Below are 27,844 nucleotides of genomic sequence, written 5' to 3'. Positions count from 1 at the left end.
GTAAAGTTGTACATCTGGAATTATAATACTTTGAGCATGTTTTTTTATTCGTTCAGAATTACTTTGACTGTTTAGAGCCTTTTGTGGTTCAATATGAATTTTTTGTTTTCTTTACCTCTACAAAGAATAACCTTGGAATTTTGATGGTTATTACATTAAGTTAATAGTTTGCCCTTGCAGTCTGGCCATTTTGAAGACATTAGTTCTGCCAGTCCATGAACATAGGACGTCTTATTCTTTCCTTATATATGCTTTAATTTTTTTTTTAAAAAATTACAAGGTTAGGTTTACTTCTAAGTATTCTTTAAGGATACTGTGACTAGAATTGTTCTCCTAATTTCCATTTCCTATCTGATCATTGTTGGTAACTAGAAAAGCTACTGGCTGGGCGCTGGTGGTTCATGCCTGTAATCTTAGCTATTCAGGAGGCTGAGGTCTGAGCATCGCAGTTCAAAGCCAGCCAGGGCATGAAAGTCTGTGCAACTCTTACCTTCAATTAACCACCAGAAAATTGAAAGTGGCACTGTGGTAGAGCGGTAGAGTGGTAACCTTGAGCTGAAGAGCTCAGAGACAACATCCAGGCCCAGAGTTCAAGTCCCACGACTGACTAAGAAAAAAGGAAGGAAAGAAAAGCTACTGATATTGTTTGTCAGTTTTATATCCTAGTACTTTGCTTTTGCTAAAGGTGTTTATCATCTCTAGTAGATTTGGGGTGGAATCTCTAGGATAGTTTCGATATAGGATCACATTATCTACAAATAGGATAGAGTGACTTCTTCTTTCCCTAGTAGGATCATCTTTATTATCTTTCTCTTGTCTTGCACTGACTTGGAATTCCAGTAATATATTGAATAAAGAGAGTGAACGTCCTTGTCTTGCCCCTCATTATAAAAGAAATGATTTTGGATTTTCATCTTTCTGCAGCTTGGATGTAAGGTTGTATATTAATTCCGTTTCTAGCTTCTCTAGGACTTTTATCTTTTAAAAAATGCCTTCTGCATCTATAGAGATGATCATCATGATTCACGTAGTTGATTCTTTTTATGTGGCATATTACACTGAATGATCTAAGTATATTGAACTAGACTTACATCCTGGGTTTAAAAACAGCTTCATTATGATATACAGTTGTTTTCATTAGTTACTGAATTTGGTTAGCAAGTATTCTTTCGGGTTTCCATCTGTTTGTCAAAGAGATTGATTCTTTAGTGTTTTTTTTCTATCCAGTTTTGGGATCTGTGTAATGCTTCATAGGATTAGTTTGATAGCAATCCTTCCCTTTGTATTTCATGAAAACATTTGAAGAGTATTAGTACAAATTTTTTACAGATCTTGTAGAATTCCTCTGTGAATCTGTTGGTCTGAACTTCTTTTGTTGGGAGACTCTTTATTGCTGTTTCAAAATCATTACTTATTTCATGGATTTTGCCCTAATTTTTATTATTTCTTTACATCTACTGCTAATGGATTTGGCTTATTCTTGTTTTTCTAAGAGCTCGAGGTACATCATTAGGATATTAATATGAGGTCTCCCTGTTTTATTGATTTAGGTGCTCATAACTATAAACTTTCCTCTTAGAACTGCCTTTGCTGTATCCCAAAGGTTCTGGTAGGTTGTGTTTTCATTTTCATTGGACGTATTATTCTGCAGACCTATCTAAAATTGCTCCCAAATCTTTCTTTAAAATGTCTGATGAACCAAAAGAGATAAGTCTAAAACATTAGACACCAAGTAAGGTTGTTTCTGAATGAGGCTCACATGAAGGATCATTTAGCTTCATTTCCACGGTACTTTCCTTATATCTGTCATCATGAAGCGTCATTGAATAAAATGTGCATTTCATTGTGTATAGCATGTTCCACACAGGCACATTTGAGTTCTTCATCATGTAGAAACCCAGCCTCTCTGTGAAGTAAAATTGTTCTAAGTTGCATAACTTACTGTCCAGCGTTGGGCTAACTAACAGACTCTTACAGGGTTTTGTAAGCAGCTTACTTTTTTTCAGATAGAAGTCTTAATTGGCACTCTGTTTGAGTCTTGTTTTTAAAAACAAAACCAGAAATATATCTACTTGTTTTCTTTAACAGTTGTTTCGAGAAGTACGAATAATGAAGATCCTGAATCATCCTAATATAGGTATGGAATTTATGTATGAACTTAGTGACAAAGATTTTTTTTAAATCTTGATTATTAATGTTATTGTTATTATTTGTAGCAAATAGTTTCAGCTGTAGATGTAATTTAGTTTTGTTATAATCTATATTTTATAGAATTTTTTTGTTTCTGTATTAAAGATTATTTAACACTTTGTAATACCTTATTATATCATAGTCTCATTTTAAACTTTGATTAAAATTCTATTTCTTGGGTTTAATATTTTTTGTCTTTTATTATAATTCAAATTTTTAATCTCAAACTTTTTTAGTGCAAAATGTTATTTCCAAATTGGTAGTTTTCTCCCTTAGGAGTAATCACTCTTGAGAACCTTTGTGAATTCTAAATTAATTATTTCTTATTTTAGTAATATGACTTACTGATACCTAAGAATTACTTAAAGTAAATACTCATCCTGTTGTGCTTATGATTATAAAGTTTTGTTTCTTTTTTCCAGTGAAACTGTTTGAAGTTATTGAAACAGAGAAGACCCTTTATTTAGTAATGGAATATGCAAGTGGGGGTAAGAGTGAACAGAATTGGAAAGTTCTTTTTGATAAGACATAGAATTAATAATGCCTAGTGGTTTATTATGACATATCATTAATGCTATAAAATTAATGTATGGTTTTATGTAAATGTCTCTACATTATCGTTTTGTTGTTTGTTTGTTTGTTTGTTTGTTTTGCCAGTCCTGGGGCTTGAACTCAAGGCTTGGGCAATGTCCTTGGACATTTTTTGCTCAAGGCTAGCACTCTACCATTTGAGCTACAGTGCCACTTCTGGCTTTTTCTGTGTATATGGCACTGAGGAATTGAACCTAGGTCTTTGTGCATTCTAGACAAGCATTCTACCGCTAAGCTACGCTCTCAGCCCCTCTAAATTATATCAGATCTAACCAATATATCAGGTAACAAGGTGAAATACTGTAACCATATGAGATAAGCAAGGGACAGCAAAAGAGATGAGAGATAACATAGTACATTAAGGACAACAATCACTCATTATATGGCTTTTGTTTCCTTATCCTGGAGGTCCTTACATTTAGTGTCATACTATTTGGCCTAATGTCTCTAGACTTTGTTCTGTTGTAAATCTCTGCTAAGAGAGCCCAAGGTTTCCACTGATTATGACAAAAGAGGGAGACTATTGGGCCTATGTTCCTTTGAGTCTGGCTTACTTCATTTAATATGATTTTTTTCTAAGTCTTTCCATTTCCTTACAAATGGGGCGATGTTGTTCTTTCTGACAGCAGCATAGAATTCCATTGTGTATAAATACCACATCTTATTGATCCACTCATCACCTGAAGGACATCTGGGTTGGTTCCATATCTTTGCTATGGTAAATAGTGCCAAACTTTTTTCAACAAAACTTTGTTCACCTGGAAAATATTTCAGTGTAGTGTTATTTTTTTTACTTGACCTGAAAACCTATAGCATTATTATAGATTTGTTTAAAAGTGTGTAAGTGTGCAAATTCATATGAAATATATATGTCTACAATAAAACTAACAAATCCCAAAATACTACATAATGAAGTATTTTATTTTCCTATACTACAATTAGATTTCCATACCAGTCTGTCATATTGGAAACATATTGATTTTTTAAAAAAATTTTAGAGAACATGGCTAGATCTATTTTTATGTTACAAATTACAGGCTCCTAAAATCCATAGGTTGCTGGGTGCAGTGGCTCATGCCTGTAATCCTAGCTACTCAGGAGGCTGAGATCTGAGGATCACAGTTCAAAGCCAGCCTAGGTGATACAAAACTGAGAGACTCTTATCATTAATTAATCTCTAGAAAACTGGAAGTGGGGCTATGGCTCAAGGGTAGGACAGTAGCCTTGAGCTGAATTGCTCAGAGACAGTGCCCAGACCCTGAGTTCAAGCCTCAGGACTGGCAAAAAGAAAAAAAAAAAAAAGAAGAAGAAGAAAAAGAAAAAAAATCAGGAGAGTCCTTTACCTTTTTGAACCATGTTTAATCCAAATGAGCCAGTGAAAAAGGTGACAGGGCTAGTTAGGTATGGTATGTTTATTCCTTTTCACATTCATGCAAACAATGTTTATTAAATGCTTGCAAGGTAATGTGCTGGGAATAACAGGAGTGAACAAAGATAATATTCTCAAGATTACATTATAGTTGGGGAATTGAGTCCTACATAAACAATATATGATACATGAAGGACTGGGTATTATAAATACCTAGGCTATGAGTGTTCTAGACATAACCTAAAAGTAGACCCTGTTAATACACAGAGATTTATACGTATCTTACTCTTGTATCTAGAACTCATTATTCACTATAGTAGATTATCTAGAATTAACAAATATTAACACATACTTAAAATTAACTATTATTGAGTCAACTAGAGTATGTATTTATTTCTCTGTTCTCACTATCCCATTAAATTACTCAAGTGTACTTGTAATATATACCATTTTGCATTGTAGGTATGTTAGTTTCATCTGATATATATTCATTACACATTTCATTTTTAATATTTTGCTTATGTTAGACTGATATTTCATCTGTATATGTAATATATCTGTATACTTGAGTGTAAATATAAATCATTTATTGAATGCTTAATATGTCGTATTCATGGTACCTAGCACAAACATTTATTAGCTCTCATTGCAGCCATGTTAAATTATAGGTAGAAACTGAGTGCTAATGAACTTAACTCATCTTAATGTCTCTTAGTAAGTACTTTGTGCTAAACCAGGATTCACACAAAAATTGATGTGATTCTGAAACCTGGATTTACAACCACTTTTTTTGTACTCTATCAAGAGCTTTTAAAACTATGTTATGAATTTAAATATACATATATATATATGTGTGTGTGTATGTTGCAGATTATAAAGATGCAAAATAAAAACCTTCCTTACACTGAGATACTAAAGACTTAAAAAGATTTTTCTGAACTGTTACTAACTGGATAAAAATGAAAAAAAATTACTAAGACATATAGAACAATAGAGCAAATAGAAAATTTGTACAACAAGGGTTATTTCAAGATTATTTAAACATGTGTTTAAATAATGTGTATTTTTGGTACAATAAGGTACAAATATAACAATGATGTTCAAGTAATTTGCATTTCACTTGGGGTAGTAGAAATGCATATAATTTGCAATTTACTGAAGTGTTATTGGAGAATGAGAAGAAATGTAGGAATTATAGGAAGAAAAAGAAATCAATTTGATTGGAAGTAGTAAAATGACATTTGATCAAGACTGTGTGATGTGTAAAATTTTAAAAAGAAAGCAACATACAGTGCTTTTTTTTAATTTTATATTTTTAATTGTATTTTATTGTCGGGGTAATGTGTAGAGGAGTTACAGCTATATTCATCAGGAGTGGGTACATTACATCTTGAACATTGATATCCCTTCCCATGTTTTTTTTCCCACTTTCCCTCCCTTACCCCCTCCCATTCATCTTAAATATAATTTTTATCAACCATGTGGTGGTTTATATTTATTAGAATGGATAATAAAGAGTTGACTGTATTGTTATGTAATACTTGAAAGTTTCCTTGGTTATTGTTACAATATGTTTTTGAAAGAGTTTTTCTAAATTATAAATTGCATATACTCAATTCCATGTATAATTTATTTCATTGTTTTTCTGTTCATATGTAAGTTTGTAACTTACATAAGTGCACCAGAAAATTGTGAGCCCCAAGTTTCTGTAAAAACAAGACAGAAGCTTGACATTACATGTATTGTTAAACAAAAATCTATGTATGTAATTTTACTAACTGCTTTACTTTTCTGATTCAGGAGAAGTGTTTGATTACTTAGTGGCCCATGGAAGAATGAAAGAGAAAGAAGCCCGTGCAAAATTTAGGCAGGTATGGAAAATAGTTTTGCTGATATTTTTAGTGATGTACAATGGGCTGTCTCACAAACTAGTGAGAGAGTGTGTGCTATTTTAAAAAGAAAAAAATCCTACTTAAACACTTTAAGAAGGGAAGAAACCTGCTTTTTGTGTGAATTTAAACTTAAAATAGTTGCAGATTGTTTTTAGTTGGTTATAAAAAGTGAATTTTTGTAAGTCGCCTCGTTTAATTGTGTCTTATAAATGCAAACCAGACTAAGATGGAAATGATAAACTTAATCTTTTGATGCCTGTGTCCAGTAACTGTTATCAAGAATTATTAGCCATGTAAAAGAAGTTATGATATTATTTTATTTTTTAATTAAAGATATATTGGTAATAAAATCATAGAATGAAAGTACCTGGTGAATTTCATTGAGCCATGTAGGCAAGAAACTTTGCAAATGTGATAGAAGACTTTCCGTTCCAATTTGACTTGGAGAGGTCATAAAAGAAGGAAAAGTAATTTACATTTGCTTAGGATTTAAATTTAATCTTTAGGATTGGGGTAATTAAAAGCATATTTTAGCTGGGTACTAGTGGTTCACACTTGTAATCCTAGCTACTCAGGAGACTTGAGATGTGAGGATTGGGTTTGAAGTCAGGCCAGGCAAGCAAGTCCATGAGACCTAACAAACGAGCAACAAGCCAAAAGTGGAGTTGTAGTTCAAGTGGTGGAATGCTAGCCCTGAGCAAAAAAGCTCAAGGACAGCATCAGCCCCAGGACTGATACACACACAAAATAATAAGCATACTTTATAAATTACTGTAGAAATTGCTGGTTTTAATCATTCATAAAATGTATTGGAAGTCGGGTTTCAACAGTTATATCTGATACTTCTCCTTACTCAATTAAGATTTTTTATTTTAAAATTGCTCAATAACTCTTTGATAAGAACTGATTCTGCAATTATAGCGATTCTGTAGGCTATATGTCTGGGGAACACTGTATTTACATAAGATCTTCTAAGGGTTGTATGTGTATATGCATGTGTGGTCATGTGTATTTAATGTACTAAACTATCAGATGAATCTTTAAAAAGAAAGAAGGAAATAACTGTTGAACTTGTCTTGCTATGAAATTCTCCAAATTGATTATGAAGCAATGTCTTACAAAACCTCTATTATTGACATTTCATGAAATTAATACTTTTTAACAACCTTTTATTTATGGTAGAGTTTCCGAAGCAGTCACATTAAGTGCAAAAACAACTGGTGATGCTGAAAGCAGCATTAAGAAACTGAATTGTGTTCAACCCTATATCATTAAGTTCTTTCCTGTCCTGAGATAGAGTCCAAACTGCCTCTTAAGTAAAGCACTATAGACATCACTTCCAGTGTCACTCACGTTTCAATATCACAGTAGCTTTAGTGAGTAGAAGGCTAGCAAGAAAATTCTACTAGCCATTCAGTAGTCCCTTTGGAATCTTAATGTATATTATAAAGGTTATTGTTACTGCCTTTTTCTTCTTACTCACCAGAGACACAGTGTGTATTAAAAAAAGAAAAAAATACTTGATATGGTGTAAAATTAGAGAAATTGAAATGCCTGTAATTTGAAAGAGCTTGTGTCTTTGCTGGTTGGTTGACAAGAGTGTGTTAGGTAGTTAGGGAAAAGATTGTGGGCCCTTAGCTTTGATCTATAATACCACCAAAAAAAAAGGTCGTTTGATATTAATCATATATTTACTTAAATTGCCTTGATTTTTCAAATATAGTATGAAGTATTTTGTATATTCCTTATGTTGTAGAAGTTGAATAGAAATAGTGCTATTTAAAATATAGAAAAATAGAGTGTTTTCCTTATAATCATTTGTGTTTTCAATTATTTAATATATATGTTTCCCCCACACTAGATTATTTATTTATTTATTTATTTATTTTTGCCAGTCCTAACTTGAGAACAGGACCTGAGCACTGCCCTTGAGCTTTCTCAAGGCTAGAGCTCTACCACTTGAGCCTCAGCACCACTTCTGGCTTTTTTTTCTGTGTATGTGGTACCGAGGAATCCTTTGAGCATTCTAGGCAAGCACTCTACCACTAGGCCAAACTCCCGGCTAGATAATTTATTTTTGAAGGACTTATTTTCACTTAACACTCAAATTAATAAATGTTGCATTTGTACAACTTGATAGATTTTACAGAATTAATATAATTGTTTTCTATTTATTTTCTGTTCTTTTAAAAATTCAGCAGTGGAAAAATGGTGAACTACATTAGCAGTGGTGTACAGATGTATGCCCTTGACCCTGCTATTAGGTATACCAAAGACACCGTAACAGTTTAAGATGGTTTTAGTAACCAGTATTTATACTTCATCTTCCCATCTTGTAGAATATAAGGGCCTATAATAAGATCACTAATAATTTTAGATCAAATATACTGTATAAAGCATAGAAATTTCTGACCCATTTATAAGGAACACCAGAGTAACCCCAACAATTGCATTTAGCAGAAGACACCAAGATGTGTAGCCTTTAGATCCCAGCAGGGCTGGTGGGAAAGTCTGATCTCAAGGGTCAAACAAGAAGGATTGGAGTCGTGAATGGGGATTCTTGCAATGCCAAAACCCTTCCTTTATGGCGGAATTGATCACGTGGTAATATAATGAACTACCATATTTGAATGCTAGGTCAAAGGTCATTCTCTCTGTAGGGAAAAGGCATGCATAACACACAACATTTCCTTTGGTGATCTTTGTATTGTTAAAGCGTGAAGCCATAAGAAATTTTTTATTGTCTGTAGAATTGCGCTCATAGAGACCATTCTGTCTAATGTGAAGTGCCTGGCCATGCTGATCCTATTTGGTAATGAAGTCATTACCTGTGTTATACTTCACTGTATCAGCCAAGTGTGTGACTTATAAAAGGTCATGTCATTATCAGAAAATTTATGTTATCCATGATCCAAGAGTAACCTGATAGGGTGAGCATATTATAACCTATGAAACATACCCTGTAAAATATGCATGTAAGTATATGTCTTATGACTGATAATTTTGTGAAAAACCGGATTTAGAATTTTGAAGCAAATTGCTTAGGAAAACTAATATTACACATATTTATTGTTAAATTCTGCCGTATTTTTAGAGATCACATTTCAGAATGATCCTAAGAATTCTCATGCACCCTTCATAAAAACGTATAGAATTCAAGGACTGTTGGCACCTCTAAGTTTGATTCCTGGGCTTTGAATGTAGTTCAGTGGTAAAGGTATATTGTTTACTATGCAACAAGGCACTGGGTTCAACCCTTAAGGAAACAAAACCACCATCTCCATTTCTCATCAATTTTCACTTGTGTTTCCGCATCATGAATGCATCTTACTTCCTTGCCCTTTCCCCCTGCACTCATAGTTTAAAGCTCTACATTTTAAAATATTTTCTCCTTTTATGAATAGCTTGAGTCAAATACCACATTCTGCAGGAATCATTTCCACCTGCTCTTAGTGCTGTATTTATTTTTTTATAATACTCTTGCTTCTTTGTTCTTCTCCTCCTAATATTTGTCTTATTACAGTTTTTCCATACATATTTTCTCTTTGCCATCAGATTTTAAGCTCTTTTTTTTTTTTTCTATGTATGTGGTACTGAGGAATCGAACCCGGGTCTTCGTGCATGCTAGGCAAGCACTCTACCATTAGGCCAAACTTCCAGCCCAGATTTTAAGCTCTTTAAGGGCAGGATCCATATTGTTTGTTCCTTTGTGCTCCCTTAGCAACTTTTTCTAATACATAACAGGTAATAAACTGACATGGATTATTGAATTTGATTGAATTATATATTCCTCATTGTGTGTTGATAATTTGTTATGAATTCATTTCTTCTCTGTCTTTGAACATCAGAATCAGAATAATTCTCTTTTTTTGTATAGTTTTCATTGTATTTTATGATTGGGATAATGTATAGAGGGGTTATAGTTACCTTCATCAGGTAATACTGAAATACTTTAAAGTTCTTTTATTTTATCTGTGCCTATTAGCATTACTTTACACACATCATTTTTAAAGTTAAATCTCACTTCAGTCTCCATTTATAAGTGATTCACCAACATCTAACATTCAACCATGTTTTTATTTAACTTCATCTGTATAAGTGAATGGTCTGCTGTACATTAAAATGTTCATCATAGACATGATATATTTTGTGTGTATGTGTAGGTGTGCACGTGTGCACACGTGCTGATCCTGGAGCTTCAACTCAGGGCCTGGGCAATGTCCCTATGCTTTTTTACTCAAGGCTGGCTCTCTAACACAGCTCCACTTCAGCTTTTTTTTTTTTTTTTGGTAGTTAATTGGAAATAAGAATATCATAGACTTTCCTGCCTGAGGTAGCTTCAAACCATAATCCTTAGATCTCAGCTTCCTGAGTAGCTAAGATTAGAGGTGTACTGGCACCCAGATCTCAGCAGATGTAATTTTAAGTAAGTATTGGCTTTTTATCATCTGCTGTCAAATTTTTTCCATTTCTGTATTTATGTAAGAATTATAGAATTGTTTATCATCTATTTCTCATAGTTTGATGAGCAAAGTTTTTTTATCACTTTAATATGTATAGTTTTTTGAACTAATGAAATAGTGAAATTACCAAGTATTACTTTGAATCTGATTTAGAAGTTTTTCTAAATGAGAGATAATAACTGGAAAATCAGCATGTTTTTAACTATAAAATAATTAGATTTTTATCTAAATATTTCAGATTGTGTCAGCTGTACAGTATTGTCACCAAAAATGCATTGTTCATCGTGATCTTAAGGTAAGCTGTTAACAAAATCATGAGTATTTAAGTATTTAATAATAAAATTGGAGTTATCTTTTTGATTACCTATCTGTTCCAGGCACTATTTGAGATAGTTTTTGTTTCATTCTTACAGCATCTTTACAACGGGCAATATTTTCAGAGCAAATGGAGGAAATATGGACGTGAATTTATCTAGCACTAAACAATAGAGGATTTGATTCACTATTAGCTATCTTAAGTAGATAAATATGGAACATTTTCCCCAACTAAAAATGCCCAAGGTTCTTTTCAGACAGAAGCAAGGTTGAGGTAATTCATGTTTGTCTAATATAAGAGCCAGTGTTAATTCTCTATATTAAAGCCCAAAATAAGGAAAACTTTTAAAATATATTTAATAAGTGTTAAATAATTGTGATTAATATAAACTGGCATATTGTGCAGTAAAAATATATATGCCAGTTAGGAATGGTTGTGGTCAAGAGTGGAAAAAATGAAGGTAATAATTCCCTGCTTAAGTATTTCAGTCTTTATTTCAGTCTTTTTTTTCCTTTCCTCTCTATTTCACCCAAATCTGAGTTACATTATTCTGTACTATAAGTCTTTTAGTTTATTTGCGTATTTATTTTTATTTTCTTTAACTAGTTGAATAAAGGGGTCTCAGATCAGTTCAACATACAATTTTATGACAGCAACGCATCTTGATCAAGGTCACCCTTTCCATTGTACCTCCCATCTCTCTCAATCCCACTCATCCCCTTAGGTGATTGCATTTCCACCTATGTGCATTGACTCTCATAATTATGTTTGCCCACTCTTTCTCTCACCATTCATCTTCCTAGCCTCCTTCTGGCCTCCTCCCATGCATGCAACACATATTTCAGCTTCCTGGTATTCATTTTTTATTATAAGTTGCATGTTTGAAGGGGTTACTCTATTGCAATCCTCTCCTCTGAATAACATACTTTAGATAGTATGTTTATATATGCATATGAACTTGTATATGTTCTCATATGCTCTTTTTAAACCAGTCCTGGGGCTTGCACTCAGGGCCTAGACACTGTCCTTGGACACTTTTTGCTCAAAGCTAGCACTTTGTCACTTTGAGCCACAGCATCACTTCCGGCTTTTTTTTTTTTTTTCTGTGTATGTGGTACCGAGGAATTGAACCCAGGGCTTCATGCATGCTAGGTGAGCACTCTACCACTAGGCTATACTCCCGGCCACATCATATGCTTTCAATTTAGATCCAACATATATGAGAAAGACCATGTCCCTTTTGTCCCAGAACCTGACTTAACATAAACATTTTTCAGGTCTATCCATTTCCCTTAAAAAATGAAAATGCATACACACACACACACGTACATCTTGAACATATGAATGAATCAAGACATGTATACATATATACATTTCCCTTATATATACACATATCTTGATTCATATATATTATGTCATATATATTGTATGTTACATATATTATATATTACATATAGATAGATCCATTCATCCATTGTAGGTGCAAGTGTCTTTACTGTATCCTGACTTGTTTGGGGTATTTTGATAAATACTCAGGAGCAGATATAGCTTGGTTCTATGTTTAGTTTTTCAGAGACTCTCTAAACTGCCTCCCATAGTGTGTGTACTAGTTTACAACCACATCACTAGTGTAATAGGCTTCCTTTCCCCCAAAATCCCTGGCAATATTGCTATTTTTATTCTGGAGGATGGACATTCTTACTGGGGTAAGATAGAATCGTAGTGTTGTTTTGAGTTGCATTTCCTGTATGGCCAGGGATGTTGAACATTTTGTTATATATGTATTGGCTATTTTTTACTTCTGAAAAGTACTTAGCTCTTTTGTCCATTTATTGATTCTTTGAGGGTTTAGTTTCTTAAGTTCTTTTTATATTCTGGATATTAGGCTCTTGTCAGATACATCAGATCTTATCCCATTGTGCAGAAACCTTTTAATTGGATTTGATCTCATTTGTCAGTTCTCTCTCCTGTTTGCAGAGCTCTTGGAATTCTACTCAGGAAGTTATTGCCTATGCCAATAAGTTCTAAGGTGTCTGCTACTCCTTCCTGTAGTAGTTTCATGTCTGACATTAAGATCTTTGATCCACTTTGAATTGATATTAGCACAAGGTGATAGACAGGGTTACTAGGAGTCTCATGTAATTGTAATCACTATATATTACCTTTATAGTAACAATAAAGTTTAAAAAAATACCCTGAGTGCCATAGTATACCTGTAATACCAACTAAGCTGGAAGCCTTAATAAAACCATAGTCTAGGGTCTACCTTCCAAAAAGCAAGACATTACTTGAAAAATAATGAAAGCAAATAAAAGGCCAGAAATGGACTGAAGTGGTAGAGCTTCCACCTAGCAAATGTAAAGACAAGCCCCTGAGAACCAGAAGAAAAACAAAAGACAAAGAAATGAACAATCCCAGCAGTCATTTTAAATGCATCCTGAGCCTTGTAGAAGCTTAAAAATGCCATTAAAATAGAGGTCCTGCAAGTAAACTTGGTTTAGAATAAGGTTGTCCTTAGAATAGGTCCTGTTAAGGCATAGTTCCACTGTGTTTCCTACCATGAAGAGAAAAAGGGAGTTAAAAAAAATAGATTTAGGGGCCAGGAGTGTGGCCTAGTGGTAGAGTGCTTGCCTAGCGTGCACAAAGCCCTCAGTTCCATTTCTTGGTGCCACATACACAAAAAAAACCAGAAGTGGTGCTGTGGCTCAAGTGGTAGAGTGTTAGCCTTGAGGATGAGCAAGGATAATACCCAGGCCCTGAGTTCAAGTCCCAGGTCTGGCCCCCCCTCAAAAAAAAATAGACTTAAAATAACTGTGGAATTCAGTGGGTTTTAGATAACCTGTTTTAAACAGTTGCATATGGAAATATAAATGACAACTTTTCTAGTATTAAAATTCAGTCTAACATAGGTATTGTACAATAATGCACTGAAATACCATCTTAGGCTGCTAAATTTTATAGTGCATTTAATAATGAAAGGCAGTAAACATGTAAGTTTGAGATCTGAAGCTAGTTGGACAAAAGATTTTTATTTTATATATACTTTTTACATTGTCCTTTTTATTATTTTCCTCTTAGGCTGAAAACCTTCTTCTTGATGCTGACATGAATATTAAAATTGCTGACTTTGGTTTTAGTAATGAATTCACAGTTGGGAACAAATTGGACACATTTTGTGGAAGCCCACCTTACGCTGCTCCTGAGCTTTTCCAAGGAAAGAAGTATGATGGGCCCGAAGTGGATGTGTGGAGCCTCGGCGTCATTCTCTATACATTAGTCAGTGGTTCCTTGCCCTTTGATGGCCAGAATTTAAAGGTACTAGTTAAATTTCATGTCATGTTTTAGCCCCAGACGCAGTCATTTCAAAAGATAGTTTAAGTGCTTTCTTTCTGTTTTTAAGGAACTACGGGAACGAGTCTTAAGAGGGAAGTATCGTATTCCCTTCTATATGTCCACAGACTGTGAAAATCTTCTGAAGAAATTGTTAGTTTTGAATCCAATAAAGAGAGGCAGCTTGGAAGTAAGTGTTTTTTTGTACTGTTTTCTACAAAACAGTAATTGCAATATTCTAGAGCACTAGTTTCCACGTTTACCATATTATCTAATTTGTCTTGTGTATAGAAGTAATAAAAACAGCATGATACTTCTCTCAAACTTTGTCACAGGTTCCTCTATTTTTCCTTGATTTTCCAGTGATGTATTAAATTAACATAAGATAGAAATAAGGATAAAGTTGACTTTGAGTTGTAAAAGAGGAAAACATGGCCTGTCAGAAACTCTATCATGGAAACAAAGCATTGATTTTATTAAGGACTCAACATATATTTTAAGGATGAAAAAGTGATTGTAAAAATTCTAGTGTGGGGCCGGGAGTTTGGCCTAGTGGTTAAAGTGCTTGCCTAGCATGCATGAAGACCCAGGTTCAATTCCTTGGTACCACATACATAGAAAAAAAGCCGGAAGTGGTGCTGAGGCTCAAGTGGTAGAGCTCTAGACTTGAGAAAGTCCAAGGACAGTGCTCAGGCCCTGAGCTCAAGCCTAGGACTGGCAAAAAAAAAAAAAAAATTCTAGTGTGGTGAATATGACTGTTATCTGAAATTAGTATCTGATAACAAAAATTTTCATAGAAACCTCTCAATACAGAAAATTTACAGAATGGTTAAAGATTGGAAATAAATGTTTTCATTTCTTACCCAACTTACTTACGTTGCCTACATAACATTCCATGCGTACTATTGTACTAAGTACGTTAGGCCCAAATAATATCAGGAATATCAGGAGTTCATGTAACCAAAATGCTCAATCTTTTTTCCTTTAGGTACTACAATTCGGACAACTTGTTGCTTAAGTTTTCTGCTTGTCTGTTTTTTGAGAGTGGTGTTTTGGCTATACTAAGAAATATCAGTGATTCAGCATGCATTACTCACTAGTGCTTTTTTTGGGGGGTGGAGGGGATCTTTTTTGTTTGCCTTAATTTGGAAGGGTAGAAAATTCAGAGAATTAATCTCATTTAAACTGTACTTTTTTAGTGTAGCAGTGGGGCTTTCTGGCACAGATTCCATGCTGGTTAGGAGGCAGCCAGCCTTATAATGAGCCATCCCTGGGTACAGAGCTCTCAGGTTAGTTTGGGCTTTGTAATTTTATTTCCACAAATACTTTTCACTAAGAGATGCAATATGTTTTGATAGAAGTTAAAGGATGGTGACTTCCACTGGGAAATTATTTCAAATGCTTTGTATCAGTGGATCAATTATCAAGCCTTTTGTAACTGAGTTATGATTGTTTAAATGTGATTAGTTCTCATTTTAAGACTTTTATGGGTTTTCTTTTTCCTTTAGTGGAAAAGGGTATGTTCATAATATTTTACATCTGAAGGAAAATCCCATTTTTCTATCTATCACTGCTCTTCTAAGCTTATTTTCAACTATCATAGAAAATTATATGTAATATTTACATAGTTGATGTTATTAACTCTCATTTCTAACTAGAAGTTTCAAGAACCTCTACTTTTCTGCTTTCATCCTTGGAACCCACTTTATGTGAGGTTAATTTAGTAGACACCTAGAGCTGAAAAAGCAGCTCAAACAGGCAAACTAAAAGTAAATACAAAAATTATTTTGGGAGAATGTATCATATAAGTTTCTGTGAACAAAACAGATATGCTTCTATCTTAAACATGATTAATTTGTAATAGCCAAATATTTATCTTTCATCTTTAACATTAAAACATTTGACGATTAAGATATTTGAATAGGTTGGCATGGATTTAAATGCCAGATTACTGTTATTAAAACATTCAATCTTGTCACAGTGAAACCATTATTATTTTGTATAATTTATGTATACTATATAATTATGAAACCAAGAATGACTATATATGTTTAAAACATCTGATCTCCAGAAGTCGAAGTTGGTATATTGGAATAATTCTTGAAGACCTTCTATTCCAGTTTATCTGAATTAAATTTTTCAGGCGAGACCCCTCCATTAATATTGGAGTTATTATCTTAATATTGCAGATTTCATTATACAAAGGTTGATCTGCTTCACAGTTCCCAAAAGCAATTTTCCAATGAAACTAGACATTTTTAAAGGATTTAGTACATCAACCTTAAGAAGTTGTCTTTAAATACCAGTGTCTTCATAAATTATATTAAGTGGTCTTTATTTTTATTTCTCATACCACCTTTAATATTAAATTTATAATAAAGGCAGTGGCTTTCAAAATACTTTTGGGTATTGAAACATAACTTGGTATCTGATAAAGTTTTTGGTATGTACTTTTTTGCTTTTGCATAGAATGAGGTATTTCCTTTCAATAGCTGTGTCATTCATTCTTCATGGGTGCCATATTATAATTTAGCTATAATTAAGCTGTACCTTCTTATTGCACATTTGAGTTGTTTCATTGCTCCTCTTAAAAATAGTATGGTATAGTTTATTTTTCCTGCTGAGGTATGTCTTTAGTAAATAATCCAGAGTGGGACTACTATACTATAATCTGATGGCTCTTACTGTCTTTACCAAAAGTTGTATGACTCAAGGCTTTTTAATATTTCTTTTCTCTTCAGCTTGATATAGTCTTACATATATTAAGTTCTAGTGTTTGCCAGCTATGGTGGTTATATAGTTTGTTACAATTGCTTTATTTACATTTTTTTTCTTTCTCATCTTTCTCATTTGTTCTCTGGTATCCATCCATTCATTTTTATAGTATTGGGGATAGATAGAATGCAGGGCCTTGTACATACACTGTAAGCATTCTACTGTCCACAGCCCTTGGTTTGACAGTCTTGCTGTGTACTCCACGCTGGCCTCAAACTCACAATCTTGCTGTTTCTGCCTCCTAAGTGCTATGGCTATAGGTATGAACTACCACACCCAGCTCTGATTATTTTTATTTATCTTAGAAATGTAACTATTGTTATATAAACTGCTAAGTAGACTCTTGAACTCCCAGTTACTTGAATAATGAAAAAGGAAGGCCAAATGATGTTGCTCTTTCCTCATCACTGCTTTTCCATGTTTCCTGGCTGAGCGTGTCTCACATCTGATTTTGAGTAAGGCACATGCCAGTGTTCTGGCTGGGTATCTATTATTCTTTTCCCAGTACTGTTTCTAAAATGCTGTTTATCTTCCTTGTTAATAAAATGTAGCAATTCTCTATTGCCTATCAGATAAAATTAGGTTGATCATCTGAAGCTTAACAAACCTTATCTATCACTCTTTATGTTCTAAGTCACAAAACTGCACTTCCCTGCTGCTTGCTCCCTCTTCCCTCTGCCTTTACTTTCTACCAATCCAAACAATAATTGTATCTCTAGAGTCAGTTCACATTCTCCTCCTTATAACTCCTTCCTACACAACTCCAGGCTACTAATTGTCCTTTTTTGAGTTTTTTTAAATGCTTGCTGCTAATAATATGACATTGAATAGTTGGATGTTGTATATTCAATAGAAGTTATGCTATTACTTAATGTTTATATATATTAGATATTGATTCAAGTATGTACCCTCTACTGATGTGGACATGTAAATATGCTAAAAGTACCATATAAACATAATTTGAGAAATATCAGGAAATTTGGGTTCTTTTTATTTTACTTTTTGTAGCCTGTGTTCCAACTATCCAGTCTGGTCTTATTCCTGTATTTAATTCATAGAATCTCTATTTTGTCAGTCACCAGAGTTAAATTCTTCAGAACCCTCTTGGATTAGAATCTTTTTCTTCAGTATCAGATGATATTGAAGATGATACTCCATTTTCTTTTCCATTTCTAAATGTCTAGGCCTGTCTTGCTTTTCTCCTAACATTTTGACAGCTTTCTAAGGTGACATTTTGATGCTAAATCCCTGCATTCTCTTTTATCCTGTACTCCTACAACAGCTTTTATTTAAACTATCCTATTCAAAAACAATAAGCATTTGTCCTGCACCAAAAAAAAGGTGGTACAAGGCAGTCTTGACCTCTACAACTTTTAGAATAATGAAGGAGGCAAACCTTTACATAGCTAACTATAGTAAGTGATGAAGTGTAGGAGTGTATTGGCAGTAACAGTATAATAGCCGAGTTCCATGGAAACACAAAGGAAGGGCAAATAAGTGTTTCAGACAAGGTTTATACATTCTGTCTTCTCATAGCATCAAGAACTTCAGTATTAACTGTTTCAGGTGACTAGATACATAAGATTAACAAATCATTCTTTAACTAGTCTTTGTTTAGGTTTATAATCTAATGGTAGTAAGAACAGGTAAACACAAACAATTTACGTTATGGATACATTATGTATCTTCCACTTAAGACAGAAAGTGCACCCATCAACTCAGATAATCCCTTTCCATTGCTGCCTTCTTGTTTATCTCTTTCTAAACAGAGCATACTTCCTCTCAACAATTCCTTACCCATTGGCTTTGATATCCATTGCCTTATAGTTCCTAATGCCAGCAGTCCAATGAAACTTCCCTCAGCAGAGTCATCTTTCCAGTCATCTTTCTGTATTAGTTACCACCATTTTTGGCCATGTGAACATGTCCCATTTCTTCTAACCCTTAAAATGATGAAATCTCCTTTTGCACTTTCTCACTGCTCATTCCTTCTGAAAAGTCTAGTTATTTCCAAATGTTGGTCTTGAACCCACATTTCTCTGAACATTTATCAGTGTTTTCAGAACATGTCTATTTGCATATCCCATAGTGTCTCAGACGACTTGTTAAAACACATCCAGCTGTTGTATTTTTTCCTCCTCCCAGTCCTACTCCTTTTCCAAAGTTTGATTTCTCAATGAAAATTATTCAGTTTCCTGAACTAGAACCCTGGGAATTCTTTCCCATGTCTCCTCCTTTTCACAATCATATTTTATGCTGTTTTACATGGCAGAGGCTGAACTTGTCATTATGTTACCTCCCTTTCGGGGTGTTCTTTTTCTCTTAGATTTCAGCTGAAGCCTGTTAGTTGATTTCTGTTCCTTTGGCCTTGAGCCCTTCTAATCTACTCTCCATATATTCACCCCTCACCTCTTTCACAAAGTAACTATTTGTGGTTTGGTTTCTATTAGTTTCTCACCTCAACTTGCTCTACTTGCTTTTCATGCACTTCTCTGTAGTCATACTGAAATTCCAGGACCCACATATCCTGCTGGCTTTGCTGAGAGCCTGTTGTGGTCTTGCTGAGTCTTTTGTCTCCCTTCCAATTCCTCTTTTGTTACTAATAGTTTTTCTTCTTGAGCCTATTTTTTTGCTGCTATTATAAACCTTATTTCATTACTACTAACTAATTAAACTTGAAGGTATCAAAGGACTGGTCTGAAGAACAACAGGTATTTGTAACTAGCTCAGGTTCATTTTCTTTTTTGCCCACTGTCATTTATTGTAATAACAGCAAACCTACAAGGCCTTCATTGAACATTCACATATTGATAAAAGTTGAGTTAGGTTCATTTGCTTCTGTTGATGTGTGGGTAAGAGGTTAGATTTGTATGGGATTATATGTATAAAGGTTTTCAATTTTGAAATAGCACCTGTGCTATTCATATGCTTTCCCTAGCTGTGCTTGTGCAATCTAGCTATAGAAGTAAACAAAGGTGCTAGAGCAAGTGGGCTCGATAGATTAGAGCCTAGTAAGCCGGGGAGACATTGCCTGTACCAAGTGACTATGCTTAGGTAGTTCATTATGTTCTCTGAAGATTGTTATGTATAGTTGTCTCCTCAGGGGATACATTCCCAGAGCTCTGGATGGCTGCCTGGAGCATCAAAAGAGCATCAAAGCCTATATATTCTATTTTTTTCTGCATATCCATGCATACCCATGATGAACTTAATTTATAAATTGTGCCAACTAAGAGAGTAACAGCTAATAATAAATTCAAGTAATACGTTATAGTAAAAGTCATATAGATTATGTAGTCTGTCTCTCTATATCAAAATTATATTTTGCTCACACTTTTTCTTGTGATGACATGAAATGATACCTATCTGATGAGATGGATGAGGTGAATGACATCGGTATAGAGAGTTAGATCCGAGTCACTGTGAACCTTCTCTATTTGTCCCTAAGAAGCTACTGATAGCAAGTTCTGATGAACCTTATACTGTTCATTTTCATCCTCAGATGATAGGGGTCACTCCTTTGTCTAGTATATCCATATTATATTCACTACCCATTGGTTAGTCACTTATCTATCTAGGTTATTAGATTAACTGTTGTGGTATGCGAATGTGTCTGTTCAAGTAGCACTCAGAACAGCACACAACTTAAAGCAGGGATTGTTCATTTGTGTTTTCCATTTATTATTCCCAGGTTATGGTTGACCATGGAAAATGAAAAGACAGATAAAGGGAGGATATTGTGTTACCTTTCACATTTTTGCCAACAATAAATTTTTCTTTCTGATTCTAAGCTTTTGTTAGGTATACTTTTTTTGGAAGGAAAGGGATGAGGAATAGAAAAGATCTTAACTTGGAGAAATTTTCACTGCTTTCTCTATATTATTTCTCCTCATGTAAAACCTCCCAAACATTCTTGATTTGTTTTGTTTTGTTTCTGATTTATGAGCACTAACGACTGACATGGTAGTTTTATTATTTGAAAATTTATAGTGGGTTTGCTTTTATTTAGTTGGATAACAGACTGAAATTATTATTGCTCAGTAATTATTAGAAACCAGGTTAGCGGTAATCTTTTAAGAGCTAAGAGCTACATGGCAACACAATTATGTTTTAAATATATGCATTATCTATAAATTTTAATTTAAATGTTTATCCCATGACCAAAATCTTTAGAAAAATCATCTATTCTGTGTAATAGTATTCTATACTCTCAGTTGTCTGGGATCTGCTCTAGAGTGTTTGTCTTCTGGGGCATGACTTCTACTAAATAAGGAGTAAGTAAATGAGCAAATAAGGTGGAAAAACCCTGCCAGAAGCTCAGTCCTAGCTTCTCAGGATGCTGAAATTTGAAGATTGTGGTGCAAAGCCAGCACTGGCACAAAAGTCCATGAGACTCTTAACTCCAGTTAACTACCAGAAAACTAGAAGTACACTGTGGTTTAAAGCATTAGCCTTAAGCTGAAGAGCTCAGAGGCAGCGCCCAGGCTCAGAGTTCAAGCCCCATGACTGACCAAAAAAAGAGGATTTTTATTTAATACAATTTTTCAAGAATATATGCCTCTTTAAATTCTGAATTTCTATTATATACACGATAATTTTACCCAGGGGTTTCCCATCTTTTAGTTCCCTATTGTGCGATTATGAATCTGTGAATGTGGTAATTTGCTCTTTTATCCTTTGGTTAAAGAAAAGCATAAATTCATCTTAACAATTTCTGTGCTTATTACAATTATGTATTTGCATATTATAGTATGATTAATTATATGAGCACTATTGTAAAACTGATCTTTAGGCCATTATCTTGTGACTTCAAACTCTAAAGCCATGTGTTTCTAGACTTCTGTTTAACTGTTTTCCCCTCCTATACTCAGAATTATCTTTAGTTTGTGGTGATTTTTAAATACCAACATGTATTTCATAGAAAATCAGACATAATTAAGATCTTTTCATTAATCTTAAATATAAAAACATGAACCAAAGGTTAGGATCAGTAGTTTTTAATGTTAAACCTTGAGCATTTGACATATTTCTTTTATAAAAAATAGGGGTAAAGGTTACAGTGAGTCATCTCTTCGGGTAATAGATGACAGTCCCAGCTGTCATAAGATAGTGTATGTGTGCCCCACAGCTTCACATCATACTAGGTATTGGAGAATATTACATGATTCTTATCAATTAAAACAGTAAAATTTCGTATTTACTAAAATATTACACTGATGACTGCTGTGATTTACCAAATATAATGTAGAGTTTATTTTCTAGCAAATAATGAAAGATCGATGGATGAATGTTGGTCATGAAGAGGAAGAACTAAAGCCATATACAGAGCCTGAACCAGATTTCAATGACTCCAAAAGAATAGGTAAGAGGTACTACCATAGGCTATCAAAGCTCAGGCAGCAAAGTCTATGAGACTTGTATCTTTAATCACAGAAAAGCTGGAAGAGCTATGGCTCAAGTGTTTGAGTATCAGACTTTAGTGCACGTGCACACACACACACACACACACACACACGCACACACGCACACGCACACGAAGTAACTGATCAAAATACCTGTAGAATAGTTGTAGAAGTCAAGTCATCAAAAAAAAAAATCATTCCTTAGGCCAGGAGTTTGGCCTAGTGGTAGAGTGCTTGCCTAGCATGCATGAAGACCTGGGTTCGATTCCTCGGTACCATATACATAGAAAAAAGCCGGAAGAGGTGCTGTGGCTCAAGTGGTACAGCTCTAGTCTTGAGAAAGTCCAGGGACAGTGATCAGGCCCTGAACTGAAGCCCAGAACTGGCACAAAAAAAAAAATCATTCCTTGCAGATCAGAAAGAAAGCAGAAGTTTAGGTGATTCGGACTTCCATAAGTGGCTAGTATGTGTTGAGAGACAATGACAAGAGAGAGTAAAGAGGGACTTTGGGACACAGACTGACACAGTCTCCCTCTGAACAAAGGACATCAGCTCAGAAATATACTAAGCAATGAGAAATTGATCAGGTCTGTAAGTATGTAACCCAGGATGCAAATAATTCTGTATGAAAAAACTAGGCATTTACAGTATCTTTAAACATACAGTATCTGTAGTCAATAATCTAAAAAGTTTTATAGTTTAAAATCACACTTTAAACTTTTTTTTTTTTTGCCAGTCCTGGGCTTCAGCTCAGGGCCTGACCACTGTCCTTGGACTTTCTCAAGGCTAGAGCTCTACCACTTGAGCCTCGGCACTACTTCCGTTTTTGGGGGTTTTTTCATATGTATGTGGTACCAAGGAATCGAACCCGGGTCTTTGTGCATGCTAGGTAAGCACTTTAACCACTAGGCCAAACTCCCAGCCCACACTTTAAACTTTTAAAACTTAGTTTTCTTTTTGTTGATTTGGTTACTAAAATAGACTCATTTTCAGATTTGCATTTTTCCCCTAGACATTATGGTCACCATGGGTTTTGCACGAGATGAAATAAATGATGCCTTAATAAGTCATAAATATGATGAAGTTATGGCTACTTATATTCTCCTGGGTAGAAAACCACCTGAAGTAAGTTTTTATCTTTTTATATTAATTTGAGGTATTTCTTGAGTTAAAAGGCAGCCAACTATTTGGCAGCAAACGTATTTTCTTTCTTAGACCACAAATAACATTGTTATTCAGTAGAATTCAAAAATCAAGGTGCTGAATTGGAAACTTAAGTTTGTTTATGGATACAAGAGAGATTTCAGGCCCACTGCCTTGTTAGCCACCCAGAGGTACCCCCACTGTCTTGGCTTTTAGAAAAATGTCCTTAGAGTTTCTCAATTCACAGTTTGTACATTAAAATAAAATGACCTTGCCAAAGGCCATATGATTATTGTGAATGCATAGCAGCATCACAGTGATAGATATAAGTGAGAACCTGGAGGAAGTGGATTTGTTTTATTTTGCATTTCAGCATGTTAAGTGGATTTCATACATTCAGTTGGGAATCCTCAAGGCCAGGAGATATCTATGATAAGAGAACTGTATATAAATGGTGAATCATAAAAGCAAACAAGTCTTTGGGAAAGAATATTATAAAGGGTACAAATTATACAGGATATAATTTGAGAGTAGGAACAGAGGCCAGAGTGTTGACAGTTGGTTAAAAATTAAGCATCTGTGAGCCATTTTGTGGTAAAGGCTGAAATTATTTATAATTAGATAGTAGCAGTGAATTAACAGTTCTTTTCGGTTGACATTTTGACATTTATTAAATGTACTTCGTACAGAATTTTTGCTAAGTCTCTCTTCTCGATGAGTCTTTAGAATAGAGCTTAGCAGTCAGCAGCATGGTTTGTGTGGTGTATGTGTCATCGATTCTCTGAATGCTCGCAGGAGAGTGGGCACCTACCAGCGTAGTCTATGTAATATGGTAGATGGAAAGTAAAAGTACTTGGTGACCAGTTGGAATGAGGAAGAACTCAGTCTTCTTGCATGGTTGCCTGTTACATAAAGTAATTTGCCAGGATCAAGAAGATGTGGATTGAAGACAAAGATGAAAAGTTCCATTTGGGATAGTTGTATTGAAGGCTAGTTGAATAATGCTGTCTAGTAGATATTTGGATACAAAGAAATGGATTTGAAAGGAAATTAAATAGAATTAAATAAACTTGGGAGTGGTCACCAGAAGAGTATACATTGCATGCTGCAGTATGCCAGGACTGTTACAGGGACTTCACTTCTCAAGGTATTAATTAATTCATACTAATCTTTCCATGAACCTGTCAATTGGAAATACTATCACAGTTTTGGAAAGGAACCTCACTGGGAGCAATGACAGCTGAACACAAAGGAAACAGTAATTTTATGAGCATACCCTTGCATAAATTAAAGTATGAATTGTCTTGGAGATTAGCTAATGAAACTGCTGTAAGTGGTAAGAGGGTAGACTTTGGAGCTCTAGGCTCAGCCATTGTACATGTAGTCTTTTGTGCCTTAGCTTTTTCTTACCTATGTAGAAAAAATAGTAATAGTATTTATCTTATAGGGTCATTGAAAGGACAAAATAAACAAAAGTCTGTAAATCCTTAGAATAATTGCTGGCAGATTACTCTATGCTGGCAGATTACCAGCATAAGTAGTACACTGCTGTTTGTTATTGGCATTTTCCACATAGGAATTTAGCTTTAGTGATTCAGATACAAGTTTTCTGTCAATAAACAATTTTTGTGTTAAAGATAGAGGGGGAAAAATCTGTGATTTTTTTCAGTCTGAGATGATAAACCAAATTTTGTTTTGTAAATGTACAGAAAGCAAAACAGTTTAATCTTAGTTCAGACCATAAAACATGCAAAGGTGATTTTATCCTAATTTTGAATCTCAGTAATGTCCTTGACTCAACTTCAGTTTTTCATCCTAGAGTTCAGGGTAGGATATAAAGAAAAAATGTAATGCAGTATCTTGTCTCTAAAAACTATGTAGTCCAGATACTATCCAGCAATTTGTATTTGATATTTTGACTAAACTTAAGAATTTGTTCAGAACAACAGAAGATTGCAAGCCCAAGTACAGTGCTTAGGTCCTGAGTTCAAGGCCCAGGACAGGCAAAAAAAAAAAAAAAAAACATGAGAAGGGGTATCAATGTGTGAGAAGTAATGTATCTACTACCTCTTGAATTTAACTATAACCCCTCTATACATTAAAAAATTTTAAAAAGTTTTGAATCATTTATGAAATCAAGAATGCATTTTGTTTATGCAAACAGTTCTCCATTTTACAATCTTGATGTAGTTTGAAGGTGGAGAATCACTGTCCAGTGGAAATTTGTGCCAGAGGTCCCGGCCCAGTAGTGACCTAAACAACAGCACTCTTCAGTCCCCTGCTCACCTGAAGGTCCAGCGAAGCATCTCAGCAAACCAGAAGCAACGGCGTTTCAGTGATCATGGTGAGGAACAAGTCCCGGTAGTGAAAAGATTGACTAGACTGTGTTCTAGACTTAGAGACTTGGTTCTCTACAGACTCACTCACATTTCCAGTGCTTCTGACATCCAGCTTCACAGACTTACAATATTGAAAGATAGTTGTAAATTCATACAGTTTATTTAATACAGTTTTTGTTTGTGAGAAGAAAATGTCAGGGTTTTTTTTTCAGCTAATTGTGCGCTTTTTTTTCTTTTTTCATTACAGCTGGTCCATCCATTCCCCCTGCTGTATCCTATACAAAAAGGCCTCAGGCTAACAGTGTGGAAAATGAGCAGAAAGAGGAGTGGGACAAAGACGTGGCTCGTAAACTTGGCAGCACCACGGTTGGATCAAAAAGTGAGATGACTGCAAGCCCTCTTGTGGGTCCAGAGAGAAAAAAATCTTCTACTATTCCAAGTGTGAGTAAATATTCTAGTGTGTTTCAGTTTGTTGAACTGATTTGTTGTCACAGTTCTTTAATATAAAATTATCATATTTGTCACCTTAAAGGTTTCAAAATGAGTCGTTATTTGAAAAACCTGAAAGAAAGCCCAAACTTCTCATAAATACAATTTAAGAAAATAATAAAAAGCCTTCTTAAATTAATAATTAATGTTGTAGTAATGGTCCATGTACCATTTTGTAATTACAAAAATTACTTTCTTGCTTATATTTCCTGTTCATAGCAGGGAGTTAAAGATCTATCGGTTCATTTAATCTTTATTAACTGTTCAGTGAGGGCAAAGACACTAGAAATTATAGAACAGAGACAGAAATGTGAGTTTCTCCTGTAAGATAGCAGGAAAGAGATAGGAAATCTGAAAAGAAAACTAAGATTGAAGGATAGAATAGAATTGATAACATTTAAAGTGTTTGGAAAGGGAAAAAAAAAACAAAATGAAGTGAGGAAAAACTAACAAGAAAGAAAGGAAAGAGATTCAGAACAGAAACAGAAAACCTTGTCGGGGCTGGGAGTTTGGCCTAGTGGTAGAGTGCTTGCCTAGCATGCATGAAGACCTAGGTTTGATTCCTTGGTACCACAGACATAGAAAAAAGCCAGAAGTGGTGCTGAGTCTCAAGTGGTAGAGCTGTAGCCTTCAGAAAATCCAAGGACAGTGCTCAGGCCCTAAGCGTAAGCAAATAGATAGATAGATAGATAGATAGATAGATAGATAGATAGATAGATAGATAGATAGAAAAAAGCTTAAAAAAATTGTAGTGCACTTACTATGATTTTTTCCAAAGTCTTTTCATTTGTTTTCGAATGGGGTGATGTCATTCTTTCTGATGGCAGCATAGAATTCCATTGTGTATAAGTACCTCATCTTCTTAATCCATTCATCTACTGAGAGGCATCTGAGTTTCATGGTTTCCCTCATTTGTAATAATTAGAATCTAGGATTCTCCCAGCAGAAGATCACAATAGCTCAAAAGTATCATTATATGGCTTTTGTTTCTATATCCTGGAGATCCTTTCATTTAGCATCATTCTATATGGCCTTACGTATCTAGGTTTTGTTCTATTGTAAATCTCTGGTAGGAGAGCCCAAGATTTCTACTGATTATGACAAATGAGGGAAACCATTGAGCCTATGTTCCTTTGAGTCTGGCTAATTTCGCTTAATATGATTTTTTCTAAGACTTTCCATTTCCTTACAAATAGGGAGATGTCATTCTTTCTGACAGCAGCATAGAATTCCATTGTGGGGCCTAGACATTTATGTGTATCTAAGTTGTCTATCCAAATGTAAGATACGATAACCATATTCCTGGTCATAAAATTTGTCAGCTGTTTGGCTACATATAGACTATTTGAAAACATGCCATATCATGTAAGGAAGTGTTCTTCAAAGCCCACTGTATCTTTAATCACAAATGGGTTATAAATGCCCTGTACCTGTCACTTTACTTAATTAAAACCAGACTGTTTTTGAATATCTGATTAGGTTATCTCTTTCTAGTTTATGCGATTAATATGCATAACTGCTTTAAAGATGAGTGGATTTAAAATG

General features: G+C 34.5%; 1 protein-coding gene across 1 annotated transcript in view; it reads left to right on the top strand.

Moving 5' to 3' along the window:
• Nucleotides 1-27,844, top strand: part of Mark1 (microtubule affinity regulating kinase 1) — an 84,692-nt gene that overhangs the window by 40,690 nt on the left and 16,158 nt on the right. The window contains exons 4-13 of the mRNA XM_090341168.1: nucleotides 2,089-2,137; nucleotides 2,613-2,678; nucleotides 5,951-6,021; nucleotides 10,744-10,800; nucleotides 13,900-14,136; nucleotides 14,222-14,341; nucleotides 22,189-22,288; nucleotides 23,341-23,453; nucleotides 25,662-25,815; nucleotides 26,058-26,251. Of these exons, the coding sequence (XP_090197294.1) occupies nucleotides 2,089-2,137; nucleotides 2,613-2,678; nucleotides 5,951-6,021; nucleotides 10,744-10,800; nucleotides 13,900-14,136; nucleotides 14,222-14,341; nucleotides 22,189-22,288; nucleotides 23,341-23,453; nucleotides 25,662-25,815; nucleotides 26,058-26,251 (1,161 nt within the window). The remainder of the gene's footprint in view (nucleotides 1-2,088; nucleotides 2,138-2,612; nucleotides 2,679-5,950; nucleotides 6,022-10,743; nucleotides 10,801-13,899; nucleotides 14,137-14,221; nucleotides 14,342-22,188; nucleotides 22,289-23,340; nucleotides 23,454-25,661; nucleotides 25,816-26,057; nucleotides 26,252-27,844) is intronic.

This window comes from Megascapheus bottae, chromosome 10 (assembly GCF_031878675.1).
Source record: "Megascapheus bottae isolate mThoBot1 chromosome 10, mThoBot2.hap1, whole genome shotgun sequence".
NCBI classification, from domain to species: Eukaryota; Metazoa; Chordata; class Mammalia; order Rodentia; family Geomyidae; genus Megascapheus; species Megascapheus bottae.
The sequence above is the reverse complement of the archived record's forward strand: the minus strand, read 5'-3'. Positions and strand labels throughout refer to the sequence as shown.